Source organism: Neoarius graeffei, chromosome 12 (assembly GCF_027579695.1).
Source record: "Neoarius graeffei isolate fNeoGra1 chromosome 12, fNeoGra1.pri, whole genome shotgun sequence".
NCBI classification, from domain to species: Eukaryota; Metazoa; Chordata; class Actinopteri; order Siluriformes; family Ariidae; genus Neoarius; species Neoarius graeffei.
In genome coordinates, this window is record NC_083580.1 from 74,359,604 (window position 1) to 74,371,667 (window position 12,064).

Below are 12,064 nucleotides of genomic sequence, written 5' to 3' on the forward strand. Positions count from 1 at the left end.
ATATATTTGCCAGCGGGGGATATTGTGCTCTCAGAGCACTCTTGTTTGTTTATATCGGTGTGTGGGATATTTCAATATCAGTGTTTTCCCCAGAAAAAAATTAAAGCCCTAAATTCTGGCATGATAATACACAGACAATTGAGTGCCAATGGTGTGAAAGCAAGCGCCAAAGGCGCGAAGTGAAACTAAAGGGGTCTGGGGGCATGCGCCCCCGTAAAATTTTTTGAAAATAGATGCTCTCAGGTGCATTTTCAGGGTCTCTGAGAGGTTTTAGATGCATGATTTATAGGATAGATTTTACCAGTGTTTCAATGATTTCTGACCTAAATAGTATTAATGTATACACATTTGAAATTTCACCTTAAAGTTCAACATGCAAGTTAAACTGTTTTGTTATAGATTACTGAGGTATATGATGGATTGAAAATCTACGCGGATCCCTTAATTACCTATGATCAAGTAGCGTTGTAACAAAAATGTGCATGAAAATATGAACAGTGGTTTGCTCCATCTTATGCAATCCAATGAAGAGAATCGATCATCATGACCTCCTGTTGATCACAAAGGGATCTGAACCTAAAGCCTAGGTCACAACCGGCCGTACATGCTCCTACGGCCGGTCTACGTGCAAAAACCGCAAGAAACGCACGGAGGGCGCGCGTGTGACGTGCTGATTTTCGGGCCGTAGACTGGCCGCAGACCGGCCGCAGAGGTTCTTTGTCATGTCAAACAAACTCTACGGGCGCTTACGTTTTTTTCAGGTTGCAAGACAAACTGACGGCCAACGTGCGTCTTTCTCCACGAACAAAAAAAAAACGCAGCGATTTGGGAAACGCCAAAAATCGCACGGCCAAAAAATCGTACGTCCGGTTGTGACCTAGGCTTAAGAACTGCCACCTTAAAATAAGTTGCTGTATTACTATAACTGTAATGATTTAGAATGTTTCGGATGCAATTACCATAATATATGTAGAACTAAGATGCACTGAAAAGAAAAGTAAGGCAACTGCATATTATAAAGTTTAAATTTTGGCACTTTATTAAATGGACTAGATTAAGATTAAAACATATATTTAAAGGAAAAGAAAACTTAATTTCTACAGTTTAAGTTTGCAGAAAGATTATGTGCTTTTAAACACATTTCATGAAGGGAATTTGTTAATAAGTGTCAAATGTAGCATAATTGCGAATAATAACGATAAGCGTATTTGGCAGCATGATGTCATGGTGAGCCTTTAGTTCAGTTGGTCAGGTTCAATGCCCAAACTGATGATCACATCATCAGTTTTTTTTTGGCTAATCAGACACAAGGTACACCACCACTCTTGCCGGAGCGGTTGGGGGTTAGGTGCCTTGCTCAAGGGCACTTAAGTCAATCCTGCTAGTCTGGGGAATCGAACCAGCAACCTTTTGGTCCCAAAGCTGTTTCTCTAACCATTAGGCCATGACTTCCTGAGCCTTTAGCAAAAGAATAATCCGGAGCCTTCTTTTGTTAAATGGATCCCAGTGACATCACACTGCCAAAACTGCTTATGATTATTATTTGAAATGATGCTGTATTTGACACATTTGGACAACTTCACTTCATGAGTGTTTATAAGTACATAATCTTTCTGCAAACCCAAACTAATGAATGAAGTTTTCTACTCCTTTAAAACAGATTAATTCTCCTCGGCTTTTGCTTGGCCCAATGTTGGCCAACGCTCTCATAGTCCATCTCGCCGTCATCCATGCTGATGTGGATTAATTTGTCCAGCGAGTCTTCTCCTAGCTTATTAAAATCAGTCGGCTTTGTCCGTCTGGTGGGGGACGACATCGGCAGCCAATGAGATCGCTTATAACGAATCTGAGTGTCTGACGTTTTCTTTCGATGTTTTTATTGGACAGTTTGAACACGTGACCTTGACACAGCCAACAGATTAGTTTGTTTACATCATACCACGCGGACATATTACTTTGACAGAATCAACACAAACACTGGAAAAAAAGACGGCTTGTTTAACACAAATATCAATCAGTATGTAAATGGATCTGTTATTTGCTCTCCTATGTATCTAGTTAGTTATGGGTAGGAAATTTAACGTATCGGTATAAATCTAAGCATGTCGGATTTTAACTAAAGCAACTAACACTACGTTCACACTGCAAGGCTTAATGCTCAATTCCGATTTTTTTGTGAAATCCAATTTTTTTGTGAGGTCGTTCACATTAACAAATATATGCGACTTGTATGTGATCCTCAGTATGAACGAAAAGCGACCTAAAAGTGTTCCGCATGCGCACTGCAGGATACGACGACGTCACACGCAGTGAGCATGGCCAGTGTTTACGGAAGTAACCTAAAGTTTCCTGTGTATGACAGTAGCCAGCATGGAGTACCTGGCGATGATGCAGTTGTTGTTGCGACGGAGCCAGAACATGCACAATAGCCTGATGTTAAGGAGGAGGTTGAGAAAGAAGAGGGCAAGGGTTTTGGCTCAGGCGTTCTGCGGGGTAGTGACTGCAACCTCCGTTCAAAGGAACATCAAAGCCATGTTGTTGTAACTTTTTTTGAGAGACCCGCCGCCTACTTCAGCGCAGAATAGTGACGTTTGTGGCTTGTTGATGACGTGTAAGTCGGATGAATGCGACCTGGCGGTTCAGACTGAAGTCGCATATGAAAAGATCAGATAGGAATCGGAATTAGGACCACATATCCAAACGGCCTGGGTCGGATTTGAAAAAATCGGATCTGTGTCGTTCATACTGTCAATAAAAGATCGGATACAGGTCACATATGCGCGAAAAAATCGGATTTGAGTCACTTCAGCCTGCAGTGTGAACGTAGTGTAAGCGTATCGGCAGGCAGAGCAAGCGTATCGGGCCCGATACGCTAAAACGCTTTGGGGAAAACCATGAATATGATAAAGTCAGTTTGTCAAAGAAATGCATTACTTTTGGAGTGATTAAAGATGTTGGTACATTTGATGAAAAATTACCCGTTGCCGTGGACTGTCAGGAATAAACGATGTTTTCCTAAGAAAGGTCAGGTATTGGATGTGAAACATATTCACAAATCTCTGTGGATGTAGTCCAATTATAAACACATTAACTTGTCTTTGATTTTTTCATAATATGGTTAATAGAGGGCTAAACACCGGATGAATGTCTGTGTTCATCTGCACCACTGTGTAAACACCTAGAGCTCGTGAAATGTTGATAATCTTAGCTCACAGCCTTTGTGAGACTGCACCAGTGTAGGATTGTGCCCTATTTCTTTGTATTCTTGAAGAAATACACTTGATTAATGTGTGTGTGTGTGTGTGTGTGTGTGTGTGTGTGTGTGTGTGTGTGTGTGCGCCACAGGTCCCTATGCACACACTGCCACTCTCTGGCAGATGAGTCATCATCGGGGTCTTGCGCGTCGCAGTCGCACGGCCAGATAGTCCCCTGCGAGCGCAGCATGCCCTCCACCAGCAGGGCAGGGAACCTCAAGGACCCCGAGATCGCAGAACTGTTCTTTAAGGAAGATCCTGAGAAGCTATTCACTGACCTGCGCGAGATTGGACATGGCAGCTTCGGAGCTGTGTATTTTGTAAGTGGCACAAAACCTTAAATCACACACTTACCATGTTTCCACTGGTTTTAGTTCTTATGAACTCGATGAATGCAGAACTGAAATAGTACACATTTTGGATTATGCTCTATTTTGCACTTAATTAAAATATTTTTTTTTCCTTTTAATATCTGCGTTTGGTTGCAGGCACGTGATGTGCGGACCGCAGAGGTGGTGGCCATTAAGAAGATGTCCTACAGTGGAAAACAATCCAATGAGGTGAATCAGTTAGAGATTGTCACCTGGGCTAAGCCGTGATTACTGTCTGATTTCTTTTTATTTACTGCAATGCAGTGAAGCTTTATGCTGTGTTTTGAAAATAATTTAAGTATTAAATGTGAAAATAAACTGAACGCATGACAGTTTTTCTGCACTTCTAGATATTTCTTATAGTTCTCTATCTGTGGGTTGTGTTTTATTTTAAATACTGAATACAGCTGAGCAGGGCTTTCCCCAGAAAAAAATCAAAAAGCGGTGTTACTGATGCGGAGCCCAGCCCATAAGGGCCGGCTGCTAGGGGGGTCCGGGGGCATGTGCCCCTGGGAAATTTTGAGATTAGTGACTTCAAATGGTGCATTCTGGTGGCATCTAGGGCTGATTTAGGCACAATTCAACATTATTAAATTTGCTGGGGTTTTTTCTACCTTGTCAAATATGCAAGAGGCAGAATTTCATCTCATCTCATCTCATCTCATTATCTCTAGCCGCTTTATCCTGTTCTACAGGGTCGCGGGCGAGCTGGAGCCTATCCCAGCTGACTACGGGTGAAAGGCAGGGTACACCCTGGACAAGTCGCCAGGTCATCACAGGGCTGACACATAGACACAGACAACCATTCACACTCACATTCACACCTACGGTCAATTTAGAGTCACCAGTTAACCTAACCTGCATGTCTTTGGGGGAAACCGGAGCACCCGGAGGAAACCCACGCGGACACGGGGAGAACATGCAAACTCCACACAGAAAGGCCCTCGCCGGCCACGGGGCTCGAACCCAGGACCTTCTTGCTGTGAGGCGACAGCGCTAACCACTACACCACTGTGCCAAGAGGCAGAATTTAAAGGACAAAATTAGATTTGAAATGAAAACACTGGAAACAGTCAATTCGGAGAAATATTTAAATAATACTGGTTGGCTTTGAGTGGTATATCAGATATATTCCATTCAGCTAGCAAGATATTGAATGAGTTGAAGACAAGTAGCTGAATGGAATACATCTGTTATACCATGAAAAAAGGTCAGCTATTATTATTATTATAGGGCGGCACGGTGGTGTAGTGGTTAGCGCTGTTGCCTCACAGCAAGAAGGTCCGGGTTCGAGCCCTGTGGCCGGCGAGGGCCTTTCTGTGCGGAGTTTGCATGTTCTCCCTGTGTCCGCGTGGGTTTCCTCCGGGTGCTCTGGTTTCCCCCAAAGACATGCAGGTTAGGTTAACTGGTGACTCTAAATTGACCGTGAGTGTGAATGGTTGTCTGTGTCTATGGCAACGAGATTTTGTTTTTAGTGGGTAAAAAAAAATCGCGTCCACATGGGCAGCGGATCAGTAAAATATCAGGTACAAATGGCAACGCAGCGCTTGCTGAAAACGATGCAATACACATGCCACACCTCTACGTGCGCTGTAAGACGGTCCCATCGGAGACACCAGAACAATAGAAGAAGTAGGGCGCATGCGCATAAACCCCTTCTTCTACCCGGCATGAATGAGTGAGTGCTGCTTGTTCTAGTCACGTGGTTGTGACGTCATTGTAAACAAATCCGTTCTACTCATCCAGACGACTTCACAACGGCGCCGTTGCCAGATTTTTCCACTCTGGAACCCGTTCTCAAAAAATATCGTTTTGGGGCACCCAAAACGCCGGTGCCGTGTGGACGCCAGGCCGAAACGATAAAAATTTTTATCGGATTCACCTGAATCCGTTGCCGTGTGGACAGGGCCTATGTGTCAGCCCTGTGATGACCTGGCGACTTGTCCAGGGTGTACCCCGCCTTTCGCCCGTAGTCAGCTGGGATAGGCTCCAGCTTGCCTGCGACCCTGTAGAACAGGATAAAGCGGCTAGAGATAATGAGATGAGATTATTATTATACATACACATTTGATGGAACAATTATAGATTTTACAAAAAGTTAAGAACAGGGGATATAACTTAGTCTCCGTCACTTTTCCTCACCTCCAAGTAGAACCTTGACAGTATTTCCGCTATTGCTCTCTTTTCCAGTTTTTCAGTGTCCGTTGGTCTGTTTTTCTCTTGTAAACATGCGTGAAGAATATCCAGTGAAGTTTCGGTAGCCTTTCGGATGTTCAGCACGTCTGTCTCTTTAAATCTTCGGCTTTTAATGAAGCAAACCTCGCGGACATGTTTGTGAACAAACTGTCAGCCACTCACTAGCACGGAAGTTTTACATCTCTGACGCGTCTCTTTTCCAGTTTTTCGATGTCCGTTGGTATGTTTTTCTCTCGTAAATATGCGTGAAGAAAATATAATGAAGTTTTGGTAGCCTTTAGGGTGTTCAGTATGTCTTTAGTTTCAGTTTATTTATTTAGTGCTTAAACCAAACACTGAATTAACCCCGTCTTCTCTCTCTCCCGGCTGACAAAGAAAAAACTGTGCATGCACAGCAGAAAAGATTCGTCATTGGATCTTCGCATGTGACGTCGTGTTGTCTTGACAACGTACAATATTATAACAATATTGCATGCTCATTCTCCATTCAGGAGAGTGGCATAATACGATACGATGATAATATTGCATGCCATCAATAAACCCGCTAGAAGGGAATAGAATACGCTTTTATTCCATGGAAAAAGTGGCCTGTATTTATAATAATGAACAATACAGCCGCTGAAATTAGAATATTAGCAATACGGCTGTCAACTACAGACCTGCAACCCGACAGGCAAAAATCACACCCAAAAGCCTGCAGTATAGTGCCAGGAACAGAATTGAGGCACGCAACAGCGCCATCTAGTGACCAGTGCCTAGAACATGGTTTTATGTGTGGCTACGAATGGCAGTCAGTGCGCACAGCGAAACCCTTTATATTCACTTCTGGGTTGAGTACCAGGATAGTCTAGATCTATATATTACAACATCTTCCTATTTCTATCCTTATTACTCGTTTTCAGAGGGGAATAGGAGATATTTAGGCGCGGGAAGTACTCCATATTGTTCGAACGCCCTGGCTGAGAGAAGATACGGCAGTTGTTGGGTGCTGGGTTACATTTCCTGTATTTATTTGCACTCGGATATATGTTAACTAGGGCTGTCAAAGTTAACGCGATAATAACGCATTAATGCGATCTCAAAAAAAATAGTGCCGTTAATGCAAATTCTTTTTTAAAGATTTTTTTTGGGGGGGGCTTTTTTCACCTTTATTGGATAGGACAGCGTAGAGACAGGAAATGAGCGGCAGAGAGAAAGACGGGGAGGGATCGGGAAATGACCTCAGGTCAAAATCGAACCCGGGTCCCCGGATTTATGGTATGGCGCCTTATCCACCTGAGCCACGACGTCCCCGTTAACGCAAATTCTAATTTGGCCCTGCGAGTCACCCGTAGTTCCTGTTGAGGCTTGTCGCACGCTGCTTCAATAAGAGTAAGTGTGAGTGATAGAGAAAGGTCTGTTAAACGGGAAGTTTCATTTCAAAAGTTTCATTTCAAAAGAAGAGCGTGATTGAGTTGGTTTTGGTATGCACTTTGCAGTTCTAAAATACTTCTGTAAAGTGAGATTTCAGTACGCTGTAGCACTGTTATAGGACACTAAATGTCTTTATTGAAGTCCAACTGCAATTTATTTTTGTTTGCACGGCACTGTGAAGTCCTATAGGCTGTGACTGAATACAACTCGAGCACAATTGAAGTTTCATTTCATTTTTATTTTCTTTTGTCACACATGTCTGAACTGAGACACAGTAGTATGTGACTACATGTTTTATATTTGAGACTACAGCTCCCTAATCCATCACAAAATCCAATTTTGTGTTTTGTATGTTCAGTACTGCCTAGTATGTGAGTGAATAAACTCCCTTACCATTTTCTCTTGTCAAGTACCGGTACTTTTAGCATAAAATGTGTTCACCATTTTAATTGTAACATTTCACTTTAAAAACCTTATTAATTTACATAGATTAAAAAAATGCAATTAATCGCGATTAACTATATGAAATTCTGAGATTAATCGCGATTAAATTTTTTAATCGTTTGACAGCCCTAATGTTAACAATTTAATTCTGATTAACTGCATTTCACATCATTGTGTCATTGTTCGTATTATCCAGCCCTGTCAGGCTGGTGCTGCCATGTTTTTGGTGTAATGTCTGAGTGAAGTGGTGAGGTCACGTATAGCTCATCGGTAGCAGGTTTCTTTTCTTTTCTTTCTTTCTTTTTCCTAAGATAAGCAGTAAACTGGAGAGTGAATTAATATGAAATGGTTAACTGGTTTTACCGTTTTCCGTCCCATATCAGAAATGGCAGGATATTATTAAAGAAGTCAAATTCCTCCAGAGAATACAGCACCCGAACAGCATAGAGTATAAAGGATGCTACCTGCGGGAACACACAGCATGGGTAAGCGCTCTGTGTCTTCGTCCATCTCCTTCTCAGCACTGAGACATCCTCGTTCATTCGACTTAAGCTCTAAATAGGTTTATTCTCGATCTCTTCTTCAGCTTGTGATGGAGTACTGTTTGGGGTCAGCTTCCGACCTCCTTGAAGGTAAGCTGCTAAATTTGACCAGAAAAATCAATTTGGAAGAATTCCTCATATCCTCAAGGAATGATATTTTCAAAATATATCCCTGAGCTCTATTCACAGCCGTAACAGTAAATATAGTTATCATTCAGATTATTTTTTACGCTGTATTGATTTGGCTGAGCGAACTGCAAATACAGTGGGGCAAAAAAGTATTTAGTCAGTCACCAATTGTGCAAGTTCTCCCACTTAAAAAGATGAGAGAGGCCTGTAATTTTCATCATACTGTAGGTATACCTCAACTATGAGAGACAGAATGAGGAAAAAAAATCCAGAAAATCACATTGTCTGATTTTTAAAGAATTTATTTGCAAATTATGGTGGAAAATAAGTATTTGGTCAATAACCAAAGTTCATCTCAATACTTTGTTATATACCCTTTGCTGGCAATGACAGAGGTCAAACGTTTTCTGTAAAGGCCAATTTATGCTGACAACCCAGTCCTCGCAGATGGCGTCGCAGATAGCGTCTGCGTAGCCCCCCCACCTTCGCAGACGCTCTGCGCGCACCTCCCAAAAATTGTGACCACCGCAGAAGCCTCGCAGACAGCGTCGCAGACAAGAGGGCTCTGATTGGTCCACTCTACATCCGCTGTACACGCACTTCCGCGGTTGATCGAGGAAGTGAGGAAGTACGTACATCTATACGACTCCAGTTCTAGTCATTATAAGTAACCGGAGGATAAACACTCTACTAACCACACCCACCAACTACTCCTAGCGATTTCACGACTTCACGCCCCCTTGTGTTGTGGCGGTGAATAACATCGCGCACGCCTATTACTCCCCGCTCAACGATAAATTACAACTGTCTGTGAAAAGCTATCTGCGAAAGCCTTGTCGCAAGAGCATGCAGAGGCCCTGAGTCTTCACAAGGTTTTCACACACTGTTGCTGGTATTTTGGCCCATTCCTCCATGCAGATCTCCTCTAGAGCAGTGATGTTTTGGGGCTGTCGCTGGGCAACACGGACTTTCAACTCCCTCCAAAGATTTTCTATGGGGTTGAGATCTGGAGACTGGCTAGGCCACTCCAGGACCTTGAAATGCTTCTTACGAAGCCACTCCTTCATTGCCCGGGCGGTGTGTTTGGGATCATTGTCATGCTCAAAGACCCAGCCACGTTTCATCTTCAATGCCCTTGCTGATGGAAGGAGGTTTTCACTCAAAATCTCACGATACATGGCCCCATTCATTCTTTCCTTTACACGGATCAGTCGTCCTGGTCCCTTTGCAGAAAAACAGCCCCAAAGCATGATGTTTCCACCCCCATGCTTCACAGTAGGTATGGTGTTCTTTGGATGCAACTCAGCATTCTTTCTCCTCCAAACACGACAAGTTGAGTTTTTACCAAGAAGTTCTATTTTGGTTTCATCTGACCATATGACATTCTCCCAATCCTCTTCTGGATCATCCAAATGCTCTCTAGCAAACTTCAGACGGGCCTGGACATGTACTGGCTTAAGCAGGGGGACTCGTCTGGCACTGCAGGATTTGAGTCCCTGGCGGTGTAGTGTGTTACTGATGGTAGCCTTTGTTACTTTGGTCCCAGCTCTCTGCAGGTCATTCACTAGGTCCCCCCATATGGTTCTGGGATTTTTGCTCACCGTTCTTGTGATCATTTTGACCCCACGGGGTGAGATCTTGCGTGGAGCCCCAGATCGAGGGAGATTATCAGTGGTCTTGTACGTCTTCCATTTTCTAATAATTGCTCCCACAGTTGATTTCTTCACACCAAGCTGCTTACCTATTGCAGATTCAGTCTTCCCAGCCTGGTGCAGGTCTACAATTTTGTTTCTGGTGTCCTTTGACAGCTCTTTGGTCTTGGCCATAGTGGAGTTTGGAGTGTGACTGTTAGAGGTTGTGGACAGGTGTCTTTTATACTGATAACGAGTTCAAACAGGTGCCATTAATACAGGTAACGAGTGGAGGACAGAGGAGCCTCTTAAAGAAGTTGTTACAGGTCTGTGAGAGCCAGAAATCTTGCTTGTTTGTAGATGACCAAATACTTATTTTACCGAGGAATTTACCAATTAATTCATTAAAAATCCTACAATGTGATTTCCTGGATTCTTTCCCCCCAATCTGTCTCTCATAGTTGAAGTGTACCTATGATGAAAATTACAGGCCTCTCTCATCTTTTTAAGTGGGAGAACTTGCACAATTGGTGGCTGACTAAATACTTTTTTGCCCCACTGTAACTGTCTACAAATAACGGTCTGTTCATGCGCAGTGACGTCACACTTCTGTCACCACGGCTCCAATTCTTTGTCATCATTTAACTTGTTGTGTGAACTTTTATAAATCGGTATTTTTTTAAAATGATAATTATTGAACTCCGCTTTCACAAAATATTGTGATTTGTTCGTGTCTCGCAAGCAATTATTTACCTCTGCCTTCAGCATCAGGAAATAAATAATTGCTTGCTCGCCCCAAACAAATCACAATATTCTGTTCAGCCTTGTCCAATAATTGCTTTAATATGTTTCATTGTACTAGTCTTCTAATAGACGTCATTAAATTTCCCATTTAGTTATTAGATTCACTTTTCTTTTTCCGTTTGTATTTTACAGTTCACAAAAAGCCCCTTCAGGAAATCGAGATTGCAGCTATTACCCATGGTGCTTTGCAGGGGCTCGCCTACCTTCACTCTCACAACATGATTCACAGGTAGGTGAACATTAGGGATGGAACCCAACATGAATGTCTGTCTTATTGGGATTGGACACAGAATGCATTCTAACTTCATTCAAATACAGATAGTAGGTGTAGGATTAGTTTTCTTTCTTTCTTTTTCTTCCTTCCTTCTTTTCTCATTTCTTTCTCTTTCTTTCTTTCGATGTCAATTCTTCCTTCCTTTTCCTCTGTTTCTTTCTGTAAATTTTTTCTCTTTCTTTCTTTCTTTCTTTCTTTCTTTCTTTCTTTCTTTCTTTCTTTCTTTCAAGTCTTCCTTCTTTTCTTATTTCCTTGTCATTTCTTCCTTTCTTTTCCTTATTCTTTCTTTCTTTCTCTCTCTTTTTCTTTCTATGCCCTTTTTCTTTTGCCATTTCTTTCTTTTCCTTTCTTTCTTTGTCAAGTCTTCCTTCTTATTTCTTTTTCTTTCTATGTCAAGTCTTCCTTCTTTTCTTATTTCTTTCTTTGTTTTTTCTTTGTCATTTTTCCTTCCTTTTCCTTCTTTCTTTTTGTCATTTCTTTTCCTTTCTTTCTATGTCAAGTCTTCCTTCTTTTCTTATTTCTTTTTCTTTCTATGTCATTTCTTTCTATGTCAAGTCTTCCTTCTTTTTTTATCTTTCTCTTTTTCTTTGTCATTTTTTCCTTCCTTTTCCTCTCTTTCTATGTCAAGTCTTCCTTCCTTCTTTTCTTACCCTTTCTTTCTCTCATTTCTTCCTTCCTTTTCCTTATTTTCTTTCTTTGTCAAGTCTTTCTTCTTTTCTTATTTCTTTCTTTCTTTCTTTGTCATTTTTCCTTCCTTTTCTTTCTTTTTGTCATTTCTTTCTTTTCCTTTCTACGTCAAGTCTTCCTTCTTTTCTTATCTTTCTCTTTTTCTTTGTCATTTTTTCCTTCCTTTTCCTCTCTTTCTGTCAAGTATTCCTTCCTTCTTTTCTTACCCTTTCTTTCTCTCATTTCTTCCTTCCTTTTCCTTATTTTCTTTCTTTGTCAAGTCTTTCTTTTTTTTGTCATTTCTTTTTCTTTTTGTCATTTCTTTCTTTCTTTCTTTCTT

At 41.7% G+C, this 12,064-nt stretch overlaps 1 protein-coding gene across 1 annotated transcript in view; it reads left to right on the top strand.

Annotated features, from left to right (window-relative positions):
- taok1b (TAO kinase 1b) overlaps positions 1–12,064 on the top strand; it is a 121,064-nt gene that overhangs the window by 63,053 nt on the left and 45,947 nt on the right. The window contains exons 2-6 of the mRNA XM_060936399.1: positions 3,346–3,574; positions 3,743–3,814; positions 8,062–8,163; positions 8,265–8,310; positions 10,917–11,013. Of these exons, the coding sequence (XP_060792382.1) occupies positions 3,443–3,574; positions 3,743–3,814; positions 8,062–8,163; positions 8,265–8,310; positions 10,917–11,013 (449 nt within the window). The 5' untranslated portion in view covers positions 3,346–3,442. The remainder of the gene's footprint in view (positions 1–3,345; positions 3,575–3,742; positions 3,815–8,061; positions 8,164–8,264; positions 8,311–10,916; positions 11,014–12,064) is intronic.